General features: G+C 41.8%; 1 protein-coding gene across 3 annotated transcripts in view; it reads right to left on the bottom strand.

The window, feature by feature from the left end:
• The window catches only part of IQGAP2 (IQ motif containing GTPase activating protein 2), a 307,119-nt gene that overhangs the window by 31,128 nt on the left and 252,940 nt on the right, over nucleotides 1-23,051 (bottom strand). For all 3 annotated transcript variants that reach the window (XM_027552911.1, XM_027552912.1, XM_027552913.1), the window contains 7 exons: nucleotides 18,753-18,961; nucleotides 10,472-10,621; nucleotides 6,418-6,581; nucleotides 3,877-4,101; nucleotides 2,379-2,519; nucleotides 1,948-2,032; nucleotides 1,155-1,387 (listed from right to left, as the gene is read on the bottom strand). In XM_027552911.1, coding sequence (XP_027408712.1) covers nucleotides 1,155-1,387; nucleotides 1,948-2,032; nucleotides 2,379-2,519; nucleotides 3,877-4,101; nucleotides 6,418-6,581; nucleotides 10,472-10,621; nucleotides 18,753-18,961 — 1,207 coding nt within the window. The remainder of the gene's footprint in view (nucleotides 1-1,154; nucleotides 1,388-1,947; nucleotides 2,033-2,378; nucleotides 2,520-3,876; nucleotides 4,102-6,417; nucleotides 6,582-10,471; nucleotides 10,622-18,752; nucleotides 18,962-23,051) is intronic.

Raw genomic sequence — 23,051 nt, 5'->3', positions numbered from 1 at the left:
TCCCACTTGTATGACTGACTGACAGAAAAGAGAAAACGAAGGCCAAGAGGAGTGTGCTTCCTTAGAGAGCTTCTGAGCGAGCAGACAAGCCTCCGAGACTCGTGCCTCCTCCCACGTCCCATGGAATCATCAGTGATAGAACTTGGAGAGCAAACGATCAATAGAATTGTCTCACATGTGTATTTAAGAGATGTTCGAGCACAGGACACATTCACACACAATCCTCTAAGTGTAACAGCTGGATTTTCCCCACCTGTCAAAACCAAATGCGCTGTTTCCTACCATTGTTTGGTACAGATAAGGCAAGTTTTCCTGAATAGACAAAACATAATCCTTTTTCCAAGTTCAAAAAAGTAGAAGTTAGCTATTTTGATTCTTTTTTTAAGTACTACAAGCCTAGGGGTTTCCCCAGTGGCTCAGCAGTTAAAAAAAAAAATCCTCCTGCAATGCAGAAGCCAGGGGTTCGATCCCTGGGTTGGGAAGATTCCCTGGAGGAGGAAATGGCAACTCACTCTGGTATTCTTGCCTGGAAAAATCCCATGGACAGAGGAGCCTGGCGGGCTATAGTCCAAAGGGTCACAAAGAATTGGACAAGACTGAGTGAGCACACACAAGCCTAAACATACCAAGATGATTCAATATTTCTTTTTGTCAAAAGCACAAATCATTCATATGGGGATGACTCAATGTAACAGGGGCACTGGGTATAGGGGCAGGATCGGGAACACCAGACGGAGGGAACTCGGCCTGATCATCCCTGCCTCCTCTTTCTCACGGTGGCAACCAGCACGAGAAATGCCAGCAGGGACTTTGCTGGTGGTCCACTGGGTAAGACTCTGCCCTTCCAGCGCAGGGGTACGGGTTCAACCCCTGGTTGGGGAACTAAGATCCTGTATGCTGCGCAGTGTGGTCAAAAGCATAAATGACTAAATAAAATTAAAATTAAAAAGGCTTTATAAAAAAAAAGGGGGGGGGAAGAGGTTTATGCTAAGGTGATAATTTAACACAATTTATAATTAAAAAAGAAAAAAAAGAAATGCAAGCAGCCCCCTGGGGTTCCTGCCCTCACCCCCAGCTTCAGCTCTGGGCACAGAATACACTTTACTCTCGTCTACCACCTTGCAAGCTTCTCCAAAGGTAATGACCCCTTTCACCTGAACTCCTGATACGTCTCTGATAAATAACTGTTCATAGAGGAGAGGTGCTCGTTTTCTCCTTCGAAGAGCTTGTTGGAGGCTGCATGCTGCAGGACCTTGGCCACTGATCCTAAGTTTCTCCTCTGGTCCGAATTGATCTGACCTCCGGCTGTCATGTCGATGATATCAAAGCCGTCAGGGGCGACGATGGCTGGGTTCATGTACCGGTAGTACAGGAGGTTTCCAACAATCTGGAGGGAGGCAGAAGAAGAGACTATTTTTGGGAGAGAAAACTCGAGTTTGGAGTGTTTTTGTTTTGTTTTTTGGTCTCATGGCTGCGGGATATTGTAGTTCCCTGACCAGGGATTGAACCCAGACCCTTGGCAGTGAGATCATGGAGTCCTAACCACTGGACCACCAGGGAAGTCCCTGGAGGGTTTTTTTTTTTTTTAAAGTTAATATTAATTGACATTTCCCAAGATAGTAAATCATTTTCTGATCTGAATCCTAACAAGGAGTTAAGTAAAGGTAGTGACTATAATCACACATTACAAATGAAGTTAACAAACTTATTTTTGGTGAAAATATACTATCGCCACCCAAATTTTCTAATATAAAGAATCTTGATAATGTTTGAGAGCTCCCAATTAACCTCATAATAGTTAATAATCTTGAGAGTCATTAGAAATAGAAGACTTGCAGCTTGTTATAAACAGCCATACAAGGGGAAAACCTTTACAAAATGGTGTGTTAGTAATTTTGGCTCCTACCCCCAAGAGAAGCTATGGTGAGATCACCCTTGAAAATCTACCTTTAATAGCTCATCTTCTGTTGCGTCAGGAAATTTCTCATGGATCGAATTCTTCAGTACTTTCGCTATATACCTCAATCCATAACTACATGGAAAACAGATGACAAAAGAAAATAATGGAAAAAGGCTAAGTGAGGAAGAAATGCACTGCAATTGTTCCCGTCAACTAAAGCCGAGCAGCTTTTGTAAAAATTAAACACAAAATGAGATGGTGACGGAATCACAGGACTGCCACAGACGATGGTAACGAGGACCGTTTTCTATCGTTCCCTCTTCCCGGAAGTTATGAACTGAAAACGCGCGTGTAGGCAAACTTCCAAAGTCGTGAAGATGGTAAGAGGGAAACGCGTATTTGCTACTGGGGTCTATTTTATATGGCATTTCAAGAACTTCCAGCAATGAAAGATAAAGCTGCCACGTATACGACTTACGGCAGCAGATCGAGGGAGGAGATGATGGAATTCAGGACTTGGTCGGTGACCCTTCTCAGGTGCTCGATGGAGGCCTCCAGTTTGGTTCTCACTTCCGGGTACGTCAGCGCTTGCTCTGTGGTCACATCGTAGGGCAGGTTGCTGAAACCACAACAAGGGCTTCTCATTAATTGGGGGCCTAGGCAGAAGCATTTGTATCCTTGCCCTGTTGGCTCTCCAGTCAAGCTTCGCATGGTGAATTGGGGTTTGCCCACCGGCTCCAATGACAAAATGCTCGCTCGTGGAGAGGGGTGGGGGAGACCCCACATGCCTGCAGGGAACCCTCAGATGCTAGTGCATGGGGGTGACTCCAGGAGCTCCATCTGCACTTTTCCAAAACAACAGGCAGGCCCAGGAGAGGTAGACCCAGCTAACTCTCTCTCTCTCTTTTTAATCATAATGAGCAGTATGCTCCTTTCTAACTTTTTAAGTGGTGGAAAATTGCTTGACAATGTTGCCTTGGTTTCTGCTGCACAGCAATATGAATCAGTCATAATTATATATATCCCCTCCCTCATGAGCTGTCCTCCCCTCCCGTTATCCCATCCCAACCAAGAACAGTATGTTCTTTACAGAAAAAGTTGCCTATAAGCCAACAAGGAAATAGTATTGACCCAGAGACAGCTACTTTCCCTCTTTTAACTTTCTAGGTTTTCTGCACACGTGTGTATGTGGGTATAATGCAGTTCATGTTTATACACATCCCATATAGATTCTTTGTGTGTGTGTGTCTATAAATGCATGTGTTTTCTTTACACAGAAAATGAGTTACTGTATCAAGCTACAGCCAAAACCTATATCGTGAACATTTTCCCCAGGCCAACAAATATATTTCTATACCACCATTCCCAATGGTTAGTTACTACATTATGTGTTATACATTTATTTAACAGATTCCCCAAAGCTAAATATTTTGACTCTCCCTAACTTTGGCAATTACAAACAATGCTGTGACAACCACCTATATAATTCTCTGTGCACATCCTAATGAAATTTTACAAGGTGCCCTTTTGCAGGAAATAAAAGCCTGGGATTGCTTAGATCTACCATACTACCTAAAATAAGCCAACCCCACCCGGCTAATTAATGCTTACATGTTCAAGTTACTTATTTGGTAACTGTAGAAAAGTAGGTATTATCAAGTGAAAAGAAATAGTATACCATTTCAAGGTCCAGGTTTAGGAATATACAAGGAAAAACCAAGAGAAAGAACTACAGAAATTGTGGCTTTGGGCATCAACTGGTACTGAAATCTGAAAATAAAATGTACCACTAAGATGAGCAGGAGTCCAGGAATGTTGCCTGCCTGGAGATATTAAAGAGAGGTAATAAATCTTGGATTGAAAAGTAATTTTGTACAGCAAATTTTGTTTTTTAACCGTGTTTAAGAGTATGTATAAATATATACATAGAAGTAATAAAACATCACTGAAAACCAGCATTGCCCTGGCTTTGCTACCTGGCTTCTCCAGTCTGCGTTTCGAGTTGGTTCACCCAGGCCTTGTACACCTCGACGGGGCTCGTGTTGATGATCAGGGACTTGTCATCAATGATCTCTTTTACCACTGGAGCCAGGAGCTGGCGCAGCATGTTCTGCCCACGGGCACCTCTGTTGAAGCTGACGACCATCTTGATGACCGTAGGGTTCCCAGTAACTATGTCCTGGACCTGGTCCACCTTGGATCTAAAAAAAGCCCAAACCAAACAAAAATGGCTTGCTTCTACGGACTGAGTTTTAAGCAGTGTATATTCTGACAGACAAGGGCTTTGGACAGGGGATGGGGGTGGGGAAGAAGGGGGCTGTATTTTAGCCCGTTGACGATCAAAGGCAGTGTGATTTAAAAGGAAGCTATCTCCCGTCTCTATTCGGTGAGGACTCCTGAGTCTAAGGAGACTTTTGGGTGACAAGCCCCACGTGCTGTCTTGGGTATTACAACCTAAGTCTGAAATCTGCAGAAAGTTAGGGCAAAGCTTTCACTCTAAGTATGACCACTCTATCTGCCTTCATCACTAGACCACGTGCCTGATCCATCCGGCCAAAGTCTGCAGGGTAAACAGGACCTGCAGAGTAGGGTCTACAATGCAAATCCTAATTCTACTTTGTCAGGAGTAATTGGAAGCCTGAGTGTCCATTAAATAAACTGGTTCCCAGAATCTACCACTCCCACAATTAAAGAAATAAGAGAAAGCTATCATTTGTAAGATGAGTGTTTGTTTTTAAAATTTTTGTTGGGGTAGAGTTGATTTACAATGTTAAGTTTCAGGTATACGATGAGTTTCTTATTCAAGAAATTTAAGAATCTAAAAGTAATTTCTCAGCTTGAATTCCAATCTAGAAGGCAGGGGTGAACTAAAAGCAGACCTAGACTAATAATAATAATTAATAATACTGGGTGATGGTGTACGGGTGTGATGCTCCCTATCTCTTTCCTGGGAGCTAGTCTTGAATTTCTAATATTCTGCTGGATAGTTTCGTCCACATGTTCTATACCTAAAACTTAGACTCAGTGTGCTGAAAATCTAAGCTGTGCCTTTTTCCTTCTCACTCCCCCATTTCCCTGAACTGTGTAGCTCCAATTCATCCCGTTCGTATGCAGGTGGGAGATCAATCTAAAAATTCCATGTGGTCATGTCAAAAACCTTGCACAAAAGTAAAAAGAGCTTCCGCACTTGAGCCTCTGCTCAACTATCTCCTATGATCTGGCCCAACCCTCACGTCCTGGTGGTCACTGATTAAGTTACCTCTTGGCGAAACTAATCTACTTCCTTTATTTTTTATTTTTGGCCTTGCTGTGCGGCTTTCGGGATCTTAGTTCCCTCACCAGGAATCGAACTGAGCCCTAGGCAGTGAAAACGCAGAGTCTTAACCATTGGACCCCCAGGGATGTCCCTCATCTACTTTCTCTCTTGCCCCTCGGCCCATGCTGTTTCTCTCACCATGATGCCTTACTTCTCTCTTCCATTTCTTTTTATAAAAACTATATTCTTCAAGGTTTTGGGTCAACTCCTTTCTCATTCATAAAATCTCTATCAATTGACCTAATTGGAACTTTTCTTTCCGTCCCTCTGACACTGTTCATGTCATTCATTTAGTCCTTACCTTGTTCTACTGCATAGCATTGCTATTTCTCATGATGCCATATAGACACCCTGAGGGCAGAGGGGCCTGGCTACGAGCTTTGGAGACCCATGAGATTAGCACTGCTTAAGGTATCCAGAAGGAAGGAAGGCTAAAGGTATTTCTTATGGGGTGTTTTTTCCCCCCATTCCTTACAGTTAACTACACATTTTAAACATAAACTAAGTCAGAAAATAAATGAGTAAAAAGCAGCTTAAGCTCCATAAGAAGGAAAGACTATTTAGCAGAGATCATTATCCTCCTCTGATTATGGTTTTATTACTCACATGATTTTAATGAAGTTCATTTTTCCTCACGGACTTTTTTCTCTTTTTCTATTTTTTTTGGCCACACAGCATGGCCTGTGGGATTTTAGTTCCTTGACCAGGGATTGAACCCAGGCCCTTAGCAGTGGGAGCACAAAGTCCTAATCACTGGAGCACCAGGGAATTCCCTCTCACTGACTTTAATAAGCTTTGTATGCTTGCAAAATCAAAAGTTAATTCAGCACTAGAAAAGGAGAAAGTTGTACTTGAATATATCTATGATGTAGAAGTTTCTTAAGAAATTTGATACATTTTAATACGTATAAATAACTTCTAACTGTTGTTCAGTCACCAAATTGTGTCCGACTTTTTGTGACCCCACAGACTGCAGACTCCAGGCTTCCCTGTCCTTCAGTACCTCCGGGAGTTTGCTCAAATTCATGTCTATTGAGTTGGTGATACCATCCAACCATCTCATCCTCTGCCACCCTCTTCTCCTTTTGCCTTCAATCTTTCCCAGCATCAGGGTGTTTTCCAATGAGTGAGCTCTCATGTTAGTAAATCAGAGAAATCCACCACTAACAAAACGTGTTGGTATTTTTACATATATACGTACGCTATTTCTTCCTCCAGAGCAGTTTTAAAAAGCTTGAGGAGTAGATATTCTTCTCGCTGATTGGAAGCATAATTGTACAGGGTGAAAATAACTGTATCCATAAATTTAGTTGACTTGTTCTGTGGCATCTGGAAAATCAGCTTAGCCAGGTATGAAGGATTGGTCTAAAGAGAGAAGACGAAACGCCCCCCACAAGACTGTATGTTAATATACTATTAAAGCAGAGAGGACCCCCAGTTCTTTATTCTTTAATGAATTCTTATGTATGAGGCACACAGAAGAGTATCTGGCTCATATTAAGACAGGTAGCAGCTAACAACACTACTATGCTATAGGAAGTTATAATAGAAAGTTATGGTAGGATTTAAATTTTATATACTCTATCATGTCATATTTTATGGACTATAATTACATTATGAATATTTTATACTGTTCACCATTTGAAGGCACATATTAATATTTATCGTAGAGACAAAGAAGAGAGGGGGGTGGCTGAGCTATCTGAAGAGACTGGCAAGAATGGATCAAGGGTTGAGCTATAGAGATTGTCTTAGAAGGACTGATGAATGAATCAACACAGTCTATATTCTGAGACTAGAAAGCAAAAGCAAAGGGTATGAGACAGACAATGGGATGGCCGTAATGGTTTAAAAAATATTTTATGTTTTCTAAATGACTTTTCTTTATCTTAAGGATCATTCTATTTGTGGCTGTGTGTGGGCCTTCTCCAGTTGCAGTAAGCAGCGGGGGCGACTGTTAGATCCAGGGCACGGGCTTCTGAGTGTGGTGGCTTCTCTCCTTGCAGAGCACGGGCTCCAGAGTGACGGCTCAGTAGTTGTGGCATATGGGCTTAGTTGCTCCGTGGCTTGTAGGATCTTCATGGACTAGGGATGTGTCTCCTGCATTAGCAGGCAAATTCTTTACCACTGAGCCACCGGGGAAGCCCGGCCATGATGTTTTACAAAGCATGAGAAAGGAAGAGCAAGACAAGGAGGCTGAACGGTAAAGTTCAGGGTAGGTCATGGGGAAAATGCCAGAAGAAACTGATAAGAAAAAAAAAGATTGACAAGTTTTAAAGATTGACAAGAATTAAAAAAAAAAAATTGACAAGGAGCTCAGGTGAGGATGGAGTTCAAGAGATATAGCCCCAGACTTTGTGCTGGTGTGGTTTTTCTGAAGGAATTACACTAATCAGAGGTTAGAAGAAAAAAAAAAAAAAATTAAAGTGACAGAGAAATGCAAAAGTCTTACTCTTCATCTTCCTTGCAGTGAGAAAAGAAAACTGTCCTTTTCTTTTGTATTTTACATAAAAGAAACACATGGGAAACCAGTATTTAATATTCTCAAGAAGTTCAGCTTTAAAATTTTTAAGAAAACCCGAATTCTAGTTCAGTTTACTACTTAGATTTATTCTCAAGCTTGTAATGACTGGCTGAAATGTTATGAATAAGGAGCTCAGGAGAACTTTCTGAGAGTTCTGGGGTGATTCTTTTCCCATATAAGATATGGGCTTTTATGAAAGGAAAATTACAGATGAAGAAGACCACTCCTGACTCCTCTCAGATGAGCTAAAAACTTTAAATTTAAGCTCACATTAAGGAGACTGCTACTGCTAAGGCTAAGTCACTTCAGTCGTGTCCGACTCTGTGCGACCCCATAGGCGGCAGCCCACTAGGCTCCCCCAAGCCCACAGCAAAACCTGTACTAGTTGACAGGCTGCTTTGCCTAAGAATTTCCAGAGATGAAAGGTCCATACCATTTGCTTCTCTCTAGTTTCCTCGTTGCTGCTGCTGCTAAGTTGCCTCAGTCGTGTCCGACTCTGTGCAACCCCATAGATGGCAGCCCACCAGGCTCCACCATCCCTGGGATTCTCCAGGCAAGAACACTGGAGTGGGTTGCCATTTCCTTCTCCAATGCATGAAAGTGAAAAGGGAAAGTGAAGTCGCTCAGTCGTGTCCGACTCTTCGAGACCTCATGGACTGTAGCCCACCAGGCTCTTCGGTCCATGGGATTTTCCAGGCAAGAGTACTGGAGTGGGGTGCCATTGCCTTCTCCGAGTTTCCTTGTTAGTATTGGGTTAATGTCTCCAGAGAGAAGAAAAGGTGAAGAAAAATCACGGTGTTTTGACACTTCAGTCGATACAACTGAATGGTCATGCTATGGTTCTATCCGTTTTGGATAGTTTAGGGAATAAAACTTGTGGAATTATTCCAGACATGTTCCAGTGCTTTTTCTCATTTCCATTAGTGAGCCTCCATTTACACAGCAGCATAAATTATACAAATCTTAGTGTGCGTGTGTGCCAAGTCGCTCAGTCGTGTCTGACTCTTTGCAACCCCATGGACTGTAGCCCGCCAGGCTCCTCTGCCCATGGGGATTCTCCAGGCAAGAATACTGGAGTGGGTTGCCATCCCCTCCTCCAGGGGATCTTTAGGCGAATGACTAAATTTTCACCTTCTTAAATGTCACAAATTCTGTCAAAATTCAACATCGGAAAACTAATTCCTTAAGAAGCTTCACACACTTGGAAGTTCAGTTCAGTTCATTTCAGTCGCTCAGTCGTGTCCGACTCTTTGCGACCCCATGAATCACAGCACGCGAGGCCTCCCTGTCCATCATCAACTCCCAGAGTTCACTTAGACTCACGTCCATCGAGTCAGTGATGCCATCCAGCCATCTCATCCTCTGTCGTCCCCTTCTCCTCCTGCCCCCAATCCCTCCCAGCATCAGAGTCTTTTCCAATGAGTCAACTCTTCGCATGAGGTGGCCAAAGTACTGGAGTTTCAGCTTCAGCATCATTCCTTCCAAAGAAATCCCAGGGCTGATCTCCTCCTTGCAGTCCAAGGGACTCTCAAGAGTCTTCTCCAACACCACAGTAAGTTAACAGATGTCAAAAATGGTAAATTCCTGAGATTAAATTTCTAGCTGGTGGATGAACATTAACCTAATTTCAGCAGACAAAAAATCTTCCCCACCCAGTGTGAGACCCTCTTCTTTCTGGAAAGCAAGCTGTCATTCAGCAGTGGATTCCAAGGACAATTTTGTTTTAACATTTTTCCTTCAATGCCGCCACCTCGTGGACATCTGGGGTACTGTACCTGTGCTCCAGTCTATTCTAAGCAGAGCACGCTCAACTCTACCAAAATCAGTCTCTTCTCTCAGCTGGGCAGCTACCCCTCACTTAGGGTTTGGGCAACGTGTTCTCGGTGTACATGATGCCAGTGAGATCCTCAAGCAAAGATTTCAAGCATCTCCAAGCCTTGACGGGATCAGGGCCACCAGCAGTGGCCCCAGGGACACCGGACTTTCAAGGAAGAACTGCCGATCCACCGTTTTGGGGAAAGTTTTCATCTTAGGGGAGGCCCTGTTTCTATCTCTAACTGTTCCCTTAGGGACTCACTGTATGTGCCGGAGGGTGGATGAGGTTAATCAATGGTCAAGCAAACAAACAAACAAAACTGGTCCACCAGAGTCCAGCTGTAACCAGTTCAGCTGAGTTCTCACCCACACTCAGGAAGCAATGGAAAATTACTGTTCATTTAGAGAAGAGTGATGTCATGGAAATAATGAAAAAAAAGGAATCCTATTTCCCTAATCCAAACTCCCCAGCTCCTTCCTCAAAAGAAGGGCAGGCCAGTTCTGGCACTGATCCGGTTTTCACATAGTTAGTTTTCCCATGTTTGACAGCATCTGCTTATGTTATTGGTAGATTTATACTGTCTATGCTGATAACTGGAGTGTAACGTAGTCATGGAAAGCAGGACAAGCTTTAAGTCAACAGCCAGGGTCCCCATACCCTTTCATCACCATTTATTGGGTCTCAGTTTTCTCACATGTAATGAGAATAACAATCAGTCATTTTCTGAAGGTGCCCAGGGCTGTAGTAGGAATTAAAATGAGAAAACGTATGTGGAGCACCTAGAATAATACTTGGTCCTTAGGAGCGCTCAGAATGTGTAAACTATTATGGCCTTAGCATGGGAGAAGATCTGCTGTAAAACATCAACAGGGAGCATAGCATTTACCCACTCACAGTGAAAGAAATTATTCTCACCTGTAAAAGATAAAAAAGCTGCTGATATGTTTCCAGTGTTTTTCTCCTCTCCTTACTCAAACTTTTGATCCCTTGGTTGTCAATGTTATTCAGTATTTCCATCTCTCCACCTTTTTTCTTATTCAGTTTGGTTCTGTGTGAAATTACATCCTGGAAAAAATTTTTTTATGGAATTACTACGTTTTACTCTGGTATTCTCTCCCCCCCTTCCCTTCACCGACACTCTAAGACACACATAGCTGGAAAGATCAATTTTTCACATTCCCTCATGAAGAAACAAAGGAACAGAGAGTGTTAAACAGATTAAGAAAAATCCAAATCGTAGGTAAATTTGGCTTTTGTAATATTTGTTCTCCTAAGCTGTATGCATTTGTTCGAACATGTAATGTAAGCTCCAAGATACTTAAATAGGGAGAGAACAGTCTTTTCAAAAAATGATGCTGGGACAACTAAATATCCAGGTTCAAAAATTAAGAAATCAGACCCCTACCTCACTCCATAAACAAAAATTAACTCAGAAGAGATCATAAAGAACTAAATGGAGGAGCTAAGACTATAAATCTCTTATAAGAAAACCCAGACAAAAGCTTTTGCTACCCTGGATTAAGCAATGGTTTCTTTTAGGGGTGTGTGTGTCATAATTTATTTAATCGTATTCCTTTCAATGAACAGTTTCTTTACATTTTATTAGTATTTCAGAGAGTGCAGTGAACCTTCTCATACATGCATCTTTGTACATGTAGGTAACGGTTTCCTAGCTACAGCACCAAAGGCACTAGAAACAACAACAAAAAATAAAGTGGACTTCATAAAAATTAAAGCCTGTGTGCTTCAAAGTACGCTATCAAAGAAAACAACCCATAGAATGGGAGAAAACGTTTGCAAATTGGGTAAGAGACTTATATTCACCATACACTATAAAGAGCTCCTACATCTAAAAATAAAATGACAACTCAATTAAAAAATGGGCAAAGGATTTTCCCAAAGATCATCTATAAATGGCTCATAAGCACACGAAGAGAAGTTCAACATTAATAGCTATTTGGCCGTTCCTCAGAAGTTAAACACAAGTTACTATGCATACGCGCTCAGTCGTGTCTGACTCTTTGCGACCCCATGGACTGTAGCCTGCCAGGCTCCTCTGTCCATGGGATTTCCCGGGGAAGAGTACTGGAGTGGGTTGCCATTTCCTTCTCCAGGGATCTTCCTGACCCAGGGACTGAATCTGTGTCTCTTGGGTCTCCTGCACTGGCAGGCAGGCTCTTCACCACTACGCCACCTGGGAAGCCCCCACAAGTTACTATATGACCCAGCAATTCCACCGTTAGATATATGCCAAAGGGAACTGCAAACTTATGTCCACAGAAAAATGTGTACGTGAATGCTCATAGCAGCTGAAAAGAAGAAACATTTCAGGTGTCCATCAATCGATTAATGGGCAAAAAAATGTGGCATATCCACACAATGGAATGCTATTTTCAATAAAGAGGAATGAGTACTGATTGATGCTACATCATAAATACTATGCTAAGTGAAAGAAGCTGGTCACAGCAGACCATAAATGTGTGATGATCCTGAACAGGCAAATCTATCATGACGGAAAGCAGATTAAAGGTTGCTATGGCTGGGGGTTGGAGTGATAGGTGATGATGTTAATGAGCATGGATGTTTTTCCTTTTCTTAAAAAAAAAATTGAAATATTATTCACATATTATGAAATTTGTCCTTTTAGAGTACAATTCAGTGTGTTCCATGAAGACACGAGGTTGTGCAACCATCACCACAATTTTTAATTCCAGAACATTTTGGGGGGGCTTCTCTTTGGGGTAATGAAATGTTCTAGAATCAAATAGAAGTAAGGGTTGCACAATTTTGGGACTATACTAAACACTGCTAAACTGTAACCTTTAAAAGAATGAATTCTATCATTTCGATCTATAAAAGCTCTTGCAGAAATATGCAATGTAGAAATTAGAGATGGAAGAGAAAGGAAGCCTCAAGTATTTAACAAAATTAAGGTTCTCAGATACTCAGTCCGGCTTCTTTAACTATTTATAGGGATGGCTGGAAAGTGTGTGGCTGAAAACACTGTCAAGTGGTCATCTCAGGCTATTGTGTCCCCTTAAGGGGCTTAAAGAGTCATGAACCAGCGTAGGTCCTTTAGATAAGGATCCACCAAACATTTTTATGGAGATTCCCAGTAAGAAATACATTTTACATCTTTTATCAGTAAACACACCCCCACATACCATACAAAGTGATACTCATCTTACTATTGGGCCACACTCTGATACTTCAATTTGCTTTTATTCTATTCCATTTTCAAAGACTGAAGTGACACACTAAATTGATTTCATGACCTGCTGATGGCACATGTCTTACATGAAAGCCACAGCTCTAGGATGCTGCCTCTGCCACTCCACATTGGGTCACTGTCCCAGAGAGTAGGTGGTGAGAAAGTTGTTCTTCCCAAAACTTTGTCTGTCTGCCTCCTTGAGCTCTTAGCCCCAAAGGACTCTTGCAGCACCCTCTCCGGGAGATGGTGAAGGACAGGGAAGCCTGGTGTGCTGCAGTCCCTGGGATCGCAAAGAGTCGGACATGACTGAGTGACTGAAAGAGGACAACTTCGCCCATAGCTGGGGTCAGTTCATAGGTAGGGAGGAAAACCCTTGGAGCTTTGAGATTAATAGTTCTATGTAGTTACATCCACTGCCTTCTACATCTATGTTTTTATTCTTTCTCATTCTCAGCTTGACGGGAGGTGGGGGCAACCTTGACGTAATCCTTTACTTATATTCTTCTAAAGGTTTATATGGGGAAAGAGGGGATTGCATTTCTATAAAAATTTTCAAAAGGCAACATTTCCCCCCTTATTTCACAAATGTGTAAAAATACATTCCAGATGAAGAAAGGAAGCATAATTATCTCCAGGTGGGTGCTCAGGAACAGTCTAGGCAGGCAGTGGCCTGATATCCTTATCTATGTATGACAGTGAAAGGGAAGGTCACTTAGTCGCGTCTGATTCTTTGCAACCCCAATATACAGTCCATGGAATTGTCCAGGCCAGAATACTGGAGTGGGCAGCCTTTCCCTTCTCCAGGGGATCTTCCCAACCCAGGGATCGAACCGAGGTCTCCTGCATTGCAGGCGGATTCCTTACCAGCTGAGCCACAAGGGAAGCCTAAGAATACTGGAGTGGGTAGTCTGTCCCTTCTCTAGCTGATCTTCACAACCCAGGAATTGAACCAGGGTCTCCTGCATTGCAGGCAGATTCTTTACCAACCTGAGCTATCAGGGAAGCCCAAGACATCCTAAGACAGCACTAGACTAACTGGCTTACAGCTAACTCAGGCTTCTCCTCTTCAAATAACTGATGATGTGTAGATCACACAGTCTCCCAAATACATGGGATAATTGATTATCTTGATTTTAAATACACAGTAGAAAACAATCTTGGTACTTGCAACCTCTCCATCACTGTCCCCCCTGCCCGTGGTCTCCCAACTAGTTTCAATGGGGTTAGTGCTGGAAACGGGAGACTTTTCCTTTGTTTTGTTGCAGACTTCATCTTTAGGGTCATATTTTTGGACATATACAGAAGAGGAGAGAGCAGGGGGTGGTAGGCAAGCTCCAGGGCAGAACTAAATTCCTCTGTATTACCAATATCAATAGATTTGGTCAAGACAGGAACTGGAAGATTCTTGAGAGTCCCTGGGACTGCAAGGAGATCCAACCAGTCCATCCTAAAGGAAATCAGTCCTGAATGTTCGTTCATTGGAAGGACTGATGTTGAAGGTGAAACTCCAATACTTTGGCCACCTGATGCGAAGAGCTGACTCATTGGAAAAGACCCTAATGCTGAGAAAGATTGAGGGCAGGAGGAGAAGGGGATGACAGAGGATGAGATGGTTGGATGGCATCACCAACTCAATGGACATGAGTCTGAGCACGCTCCAGGAGATGGTGAAGGACAGGAAAGCCTGGTGTGCTGCAGTCCATGGGGTTGCAAAAGAGTCGGACATGACTGAGTGACTGAACAATTCTTATCAATAAATATTGTACATCTCGGGCAATGCTGGTTTGAAGAAGCAATGGCACTCAATGTACTTCTCAATGTTGCCCTAATTGCCACCATCTTTCCCCTCCCCCTGGTAACATACTATCTGCATGCAGGTAATATGATAGTGTACACACACTTTTGTAGAAGGCGTGAACTAGGACAAAGGGCTTGGGCTTTGGAGTCATAAAAGTATGGGTATCCACAAAGCTTTGTGACCTTGCTCAGGTTAACCTCTCTAAGGCCCAGTTTCCTTAAATCTATAAAATGGGCTTAATAATAGCAATCTTACTGAGTTGATGTGAAGGTTAAAAACAATCCATGTAAGGCATTTAGCACATTTTCCAGTAAAGAAAAGGCCTAGAGAGGTTATGGAAACATGTTCATATAAGCAATGAAGGAGCTTTATTAAGCAGTAAATGTCAATCCTGGGTCTCAGGTAGCCCTGGCCTGCAAGTCTGCACTCACATGATACAGTACAGCCACCAATGGGAGTTTCAGTGATTCAAGGTTCCCTTCCATTTCTACTTCAGTCTTCCTTCAAGCTAATTAAGAGTCTAGACATTTCTTCCTCCCTATACCTCCCAGGAACTTCACATCAGGTGGCCAAAGTATTGGAGCTTCAGCTTCAGCATCAGTCCTTCTAATGAATATTCAGGACTGATTTCCTTTAGGATGGACTGTTTTGACCTCCTTGCAGTCCAAGTGACCCTCAAGAGTCTTCTCCAACACCACAGTTCAAAAGCATCAATTCTTTGGCACTCAGCCTTCTTTATAGTCCAACTCTCACATCCATACATGACTACAGGAAAAACTATAGCTTTGACTAGATGGACGTTTGTCAGCAAGGTTATGTCTCTGCTTTTTAATTGCTTAGTTTTTTTCTTTTAGCTTCAGATCAGTTCAGTTGCTCAGTCGTGTCCAACTCTTTGCGATCCCATGGACTGCAGCACGCCAGGCTTGCCTGTTCATCACCAACTCCCAGAACTTGTTCAAACTCATGTCCAGTGAGTCAGTGATGCCATCCAACCATCTCATCCTCTGTCGTCCCCTTCTCCTCCTGCCTTCAATCTTTCCCAGCATCAGGGCCTTTCCCAATGGGCATTCCTGCTAGAAACCTCACAAAGTCAGTGGGCAAGTGAAATAGCTAATAGTGGTTGTAAGCAAAAGGAAAAGTTAGGAAAAAGAAACAGGTAACTGAAGTAGAAGTTGTTAATACACGGTCTAGGTTTGTCATAGCTTTTCTTCCAAGCATCTTTTAATTTCATGGCTGTAGTCACCATCTGCAGTGATTCTGGAGCCCAAGAAAATAAAGTCTGTCACTGTTTCCATTGTTTCCCCATCTATTTGCCATGAAGTGATGGGACCAGCTTCCATGATCTTAGTTTTTTGAATGTTGAGTTTTAAGCCAGCTTTCTCACTCTCCTCTTTCACTTTCATCAAGAGGCTCTTTAGTTCCTCTTCGTTTTTAGCTTAATTGTATACATATATTTTACAATAAATGAAATTTCACTGTTTTATTTTCTTCTCCATTATATTCCAACCCTTTCTATCTGCCCTGAAATATTCTTCAGAAGTGATTTTTTCCCCCGGTGGCTCTGTAACATACCTGTTGGACTGATTCTATTACTTGCTGTTTCAGGGTGTGGGTTGTTTCCCACTATTTTATCACTGCAAATCAAGTTTCAACTGTACTATTCTTATTATCACATGAAAAATCCTACTATCAATGATAAGATGAAAGAGTATGTACTTATCACTAGTTTAATCAGTGCTTGATAAATATTTGGTGTTGAAGAATATAAGTTGAAGAACTAAGTTTGTTTCACAATGCTATCAAGTAGTAATGCTTTATTGATTCTGGTATTTGTGAATTCTTTTCCTCTCTAAGCTAATCATGGTCAGCTTTTTTTATTTGCAAATAAAAATCTTGACTTCCAAGGAAAAAAAGTTAGTAATGCTTTAAAAACATCTTAAACACTCATAAAGATCTGAAAATCTGCCACGCTTGCATTTCCACAAGCTACATATTTCAACTATTTATTCTTTTGCAAGTAAGCCTTTATTTTAAAAGGCAAGACATTTCCTGTTTACGACTTTATGGGAATAGGATAAAATAGCAGTTTAAGGCTATAAAAGGCATTCTCTGAGGGACCTTCTGGAATATATTATACTTAAAAGTTTTCATGTGTGTTGAACAATACAAACATATACTGTTTCTAAAGACCAAAGTACTATTGTTTTTCTGGATAAAATAATGAAAATAGAGTTAAATGCAGAAAATTTAAATGTGTAGTTTTATTCCTTAATATTTAGGAAAGATGGTCATTTCTTGCCTTTTGAATTGTTCTCGTTTCCTTACTTTCTCTGCGGTGTTTTGCTGGGATCACTGTGAGGTGGGTAGACAGGAGCGAGGCACTCCCACGGCCACGGAGCTGGCAGCCTCCTGTGACCGCTCATCTCCCAGTTTCCCAGAGCCGCACGGGAAGCTGACTCTGCACCTCTGACCTCTGTAGGCTTCTCAGGGCATCCAGGGGGTCGGCTTCCCTGCCTTACCTTACAGGCTTTCTGAAAACTGACATGGCAGGGGAATAGGCGACATGGAGAGAGGTCTTGTCCTGGAAGTATCCTTCCCTTGGGTAAAAACACTTTTCACATGTTATTTGGAGCTCTGACACCAGCAGGTTTCTCACAGATACAAGACGACAGTGTTATTTATTTAGAGGCCATTATTAGGGAGCAACTGAGCACAGACCCCCTGGGCACGTCAGGGAAGTGCCGCTCTGCAGGGGTCATCTGGGAATGGCGTGGGTGGGGTCCACATCTGACGGGCTGGAGGACACTGCTGGCTTCCAGCGCGTGGGCGCTGGGAGGACAGATGCTCTGAGGCCCAGCTGTTGGTAGGCTGGGCCTGTGTCATATCTCACATGGTTGGATTTTCTCATGTCCTGCTGGTCGTTCATGTAGGTCAAAATTCAGTGTATAACTGCTTGAGCCTAGAATCTAATCATTTTACATATAAGTACAACATAGATCCTTCAGAATTTTAATATAAACTTAGTTTTCTAGGACAGCAATTCCCCGACGTGTGGTCGGGGCGGAGGGAAGACCACACTTTGCTCATTCAAGGAGTTATTACCCATGAGTTATTACCCTGTTCTCCATTTTGGAAAATGAATTCATGGACAGTCCTACCACTCTCCTGACCAGTCTCATCTGTAGCTCTCTCCATCTGTAGCTCTCTCCATCTGTGGTTATTCTGTGAAGGGGGCCAAGTCTCTGGTAACTTTATCACATCTAATGGCATCAGGCCCATGTATTTTCATATTGAAATATTTGTTTTTAACTATAAATTGTGACAGATTTTATTTTCTTGGGCTCCAAAATCACTGCAGATGGTGACTGCAGCCATGAAATTAAAAGATGTTTGCTCCTTGGAAGAAAACCTATAACCAACCTAGACATCATATTAAAAAGCAGAGACGTTACTTTGCCGACAAAGGTCAGTCTAGTCAAAGCTATGGTTTTACTAGTAGTCAGGTATGGATGTGAGAGTTGGACTATAAAGAAAGCTGAGTGACGAAGAATTGATGCTTTTGAACTATGGTGTTGGAGAAGACTCTTGAGAGTCCCTTGGACTGCAAGGAGATCCAACCAGTCCACCTTAAAGGAAATCAGTCCTGAATATTCACTGGAAAAGACTATGATGTTGGGAAAGATGGAAGGCAGGAAGAGAAGGGGACGACAGAGGATAAGATGGTTGGATGGCATCACCTACTCAATGGACATGAGTTTGAGCAAGCTCTGGGAGTTGGTGATGGACAGGGAAGCCTGGCATGCTGCAGTCCATGGGGTCGCAAAGAGTCGGAAACGAGTGAGTGACCAAAATGAACTATAAATTGGTATCTTTCAATTTCTCTTTTATAGTTATAGAAAGGCCTTAGTCTTGCTATGAAGGGACATATGTAAGTAGGTTTTATTTCATATAAACTTTCTTTGAGAATGATAAAGAAGCCTTACTAAATGTTATCAAAGAGGGGAAGGCAAAGAATTTTCCAGGTCAGTTCTGTCTGGGCATCATTAAATGGTAATAAAAATGGTAAACAAACTTTGGGTCACTCGTTCTGGACTCCAAAGGAGCTTAGCTGGACCAAGAGTGATCTGGGCACATATACGAGCATCTTCTGTCTGCTGGGAGCCAAGAGTCCCAGAGACCCCACTGACCTCCAGTGTGATCCTGTTCTTCACCAGGAGCCCGATCTTAATGTCCATCAGGTTCAAGTCTTTCTCCAGCTGCTGATTGCCTCTGATCTTGGTCACCACTTCCTCCCTCAGTCGGGCTACCTCCAGCTCTTCCTGGAAATCCAAGTCGCTTTGGTCCAACAAGTATACAAATTTGCGGATTACTCTCAATGGGGGGTTTTCAGAGCCAACTGAAAGGAAAGGAAAGGAGTGCTTCAACTGGGCATGCTTGAAATGATCAGTAGGAAAGCAACTAGGTCTTTAAAGAAAGCATTATCAGAAAAGACAGCAATGGTGGTGCTGGGCCCCACAGTGAATCATCCCGCCTCACATCAAATATGACGTGTCAAAGGAAACTGATCATATAAACACATGCAGGCCACTGAGAACGTCTGCCTCACAGTTTCCTTGTTATCCAGCATTTGTTTATCAGCCGTCTCTCACACTGTGTCCAGGACTCCCACACTGAGGAGATAGCTCTAGCTATTGGTGTCTTATTGATGAGGAATCTGGGAAAGAATGCTAACACTGAGCTGTCCCGGCTCTGAGAGCTTGTGGCTGAGCCAGATAAGAGATTTCTGTTCTTGCTGCAGGAAGCAGAAAGTGTTTGCTTTTTCAGTCCAAAAGACTTTGGGGGAAGGAGCAGGAATTAGGTGAAAGGGGAATTAGGAAAGGTCAGTCAAGGGAGACCTGTAAGGTCCCATAGGAGCCAAGAGGACAACTGGAACGCATGTTCTGCTTGGCAGAAACAAAATAATTTTAGAAATGGAAATTGGGTCCCTGTCGTTTCAGCATGAACCAGGGAGGGCCCTCAGCACCTAGGAGACCAGGCTTAGTCATGGTGAGGGTATCTGTGTAAATTCTACCAAGGGCTTTCCCTTAGTGCCTTGAACCTTACTGATGCTTTGATTCCTCGGCACTGTGACTTTGCAAAAAAGCCAACTTTTTAAAGGTGTTTAGTGAGAGTGACTCTGGGTAAATTATAAGAGGAAACAACTGGACCTTCAGTGCTGATGACAGGACACATCAACGCAAAGAGGACTGGAGAGAGCCCAGTGCGGTTTTGGCAGCCTCAGCCAACATCCTGTCCTCTACATCAGGGCTCTATTCAAGCTTCCTTATGTTAACAGTGCTGTTAGGATGTGTGGTGTTCTGTCACTTAAGAAATACAGAGTTCAATCAACAACGCAAACAATTAGCAGCATGAGCCCAGCACAAACAGCCAACTCTAGAGTCATCTGTATTACTACTGTGCCTCTTCTCATGTATTTATCGCTAGCTATCAAGGAAAAGCATCAGAGGTCCACATCTGTCTCCAGGCTCGGAATCTACTGGATAATAATACCTCATATTCCACTAGATGGCAAGTTACTGTGGATCATGGACCCTTCACTTCCTGATCACCAAAGCATATGTGAATTTATTTTTCTACTATTTTACCAAAGATGCTGTTGGTGACATGACCATTTCAGGAACAGCCTGAACCACACACCAGAGCTCAGTTACATAGCTGAGAGAACGTAAGCCATCTCATGTGTGTCTAAAGTTCTCTCTGCGTGCTCCAGAGAATTGTGTATCATTCTGTGTGCCAACCGGGCAGGTAGAAACAAATTAATAATTTAGCTTTACAAATTATTATGGTTCAAATGTAACAGCTCCTCTGTCAACAGTTGGCTTCCTGGCATCTTCATATCTTCACATCACTTTGTGGTAACTTTCGTTTCAGGAAACCACTCAACTTCACAGTCAGCCCTTACAAGGGGCCAGTTAAAGTTCTAGCAAGTTCCAAACCTGAATGCATTCAGTGCCTTTCTGGAGGAAATGGGTGAAAATGAATAATGCCAGACTAATAAAAGTGATGTTTTTCAGCTTAAGAAAATGCCTTAGTTTGATGAAGGTGCTGAATTGAGAAAGAAATGAAAATTTACAGTTCAGTTACCACAAAGCTACCTTATTTGCCAAAGCAGCTTTTATCTGATTTATTCACTAACACAGTTTCTGTCTTCTACGCTTTAATAAGAAATCACTTAGATTTTTAGCTGGAATTCCTTCTATCTTTTTAACTTAAAAAAAAAAAGTAAGCAAGTGACAAAAACTACCACAAAGTTATATATGTTCTACTTATTTACAAGGTATCGGTGGGGGGTGGTCTTGAGGGAAATGGACAGACGCTAAATTATGTGAAATTGGTTTGTAATCTCACAGCTGAGTCTTCCTTTCCAGATCTAGCACTGTTTCTACAATTGTCTACTTTACTGAATATACAATTTAGGGATGGATTTTTGTCAATAAAGTATTCTAAATGCTAGCATAATTTACATTAAAAAAAAAAAAAACACACAAAACTACCCACAAAAACCTGTTCCCTAGAAGGAGAGGAAAAGCAGCTTGTGTGTGTTTGGAAAAACTATCCTTAATTTACCTATTTTAGTGTGTCAGGGCTCAGAAAACAAAACCCCTCTTCAGCTTTCTTATAAAAAATTAAAGATATCTACCAATGGAGACATGAATCTCATCAATTGCAAAGTGGAGCAGTGTGACATTAGAGAGACACGTTCTTCCCTCAGTCTGCACGCTGGATTCTGGAACCTAGCAAGCAAGGCAGTATCCGGAAGATTCCACAGCTCGAGGCAGAACCTGGCCTTTGAGGCTGCTAGAGACTTTTCCCTTAACAAGTACCGGGGAGGGTCTTTTTGGGTCATACAGTTTGCTCCATAAGTCAGACAGACTTTTAACAATAAAAGGTGTTGGCGAAACTACTTACTACTACTGTGCTAGGAACATTACTGAGCAATATTTTTATTTCTTTCAAAAAAATTAATAAGACACAAGATAGTTACAGACAGCATAATGGCCACTACTAAAATACACAATGATGTGTTTTGCCCTCTCAAAACTAATCCTGAATGACCTAAATATTTGAAGAATCTGGGCAGTACTAATAAACTTATCAGCAAGCTCTTCTAGACTTAATCTAGGACATGCTATTTATCACATGTTCTTATGATAATTAGAATGTTAAAAATTCAGCATATAAAGAATGCTTGACTGTGTAAAAGAAATGAACAATAGAATAACAATCAGGAGCAGAGCTGAAACCGAAAAAGATGGCACAAAATGTGAATGCTCTTTCTGGGTGATTTTAATTTTATTTTTCTGTTTTCCAACTTTCTGCAAGTGACATTCTAGTTATAAGGAAGACAGTTTAAAAACCACAGGGACTGTGAAAAGTCTAAAATGAAACTACATGAAGATGTTTGTAATTTTCTTTGGGAAGTGAAACTATGTGCTTTTCCCCTTCTTATTCATATTTCCAAATTTCTTATATGACTATGTTTTGTTCTTAAAATGAGAAGGAAAAAAAAAAATCACAGGCCAGGTAATAAATTAAATGGTATTCAGATGTAAGTTTATCTTCTGGCTAACTCTTTTGCATTAAATTCCTGTCTCTAGCTTATTATTTTTTTTTTTTTGAATACCTGTAAGAGGTCCTTTCATGACTGTTTTTCACGATTTTCTTTTGAAATACATAGTGAGACAGGCGTACAGTTTTTATCTTGACCTCCTGCCAGTGACCCCATGACTGACAGGCTGCAGGAAACACCAAAACAGCTCTGCCAAGAAGCCCCCACTGAGCCCACTCCTGCGAGGTCCTTCCCACAGCCCTTGACGAAATGATCATGGGGACCGCGTCCTGAGGCTGGTGCTGTGGGTATGAGCCTGCCAGCGCTGGGGGGCCTCTTGTGGAGGTGCGGGTCGGCATCGGCTTGTCACAGGGACGGAGCCCGGGCAGTGGTCCTGGAAGATGCCCCTTGGCGTGAGCCCTCTTTTTTATTTTTTATTATTATTTTTTTAAAATTTTATTTTATTTTTAAACTTTACATAATTGTATTAGTTTTGCCAAATATCAAAATGAGGTTGCCATTAACCCTACCATAGAGCCCATAGCTAGCTCACATTTAATAAAAAATATCAGCATTAATGCCAACTCCTTTTTTTAAAAATTGAAGTATAACTGAAGTCTATCATTAATATATATACATATCACTATATATTCTTCACAAAACACCTGAAACTAACACAGCACTGTAAATATATATATATTTTGGCCAAAATTGGGTTTTTCCATAAGTTGTAGCAGAAAAACATATATATATAGATATATAAATTTTCAGATTCTTTTCTATTATAGGTTATTATAAGATATTGAATACAGGTCCCTGGGCTATATATAGTAGGTCCTGCTGATTATCAATTTTATATATATTAGTGTGTATCCTA

The sequence above is a fragment of the Bos indicus x Bos taurus genome, chromosome 10 (genome assembly GCF_003369695.1).
Source record: "Bos indicus x Bos taurus breed Angus x Brahman F1 hybrid chromosome 10, Bos_hybrid_MaternalHap_v2.0, whole genome shotgun sequence".
Taxonomy (NCBI): Eukaryota; Metazoa; Chordata; class Mammalia; order Artiodactyla; family Bovidae; genus Bos; species Bos indicus x Bos taurus.
Note: the sequence above shows the minus strand (reverse complement) of the source record. Positions and strands in the feature narration are given on the sequence as shown.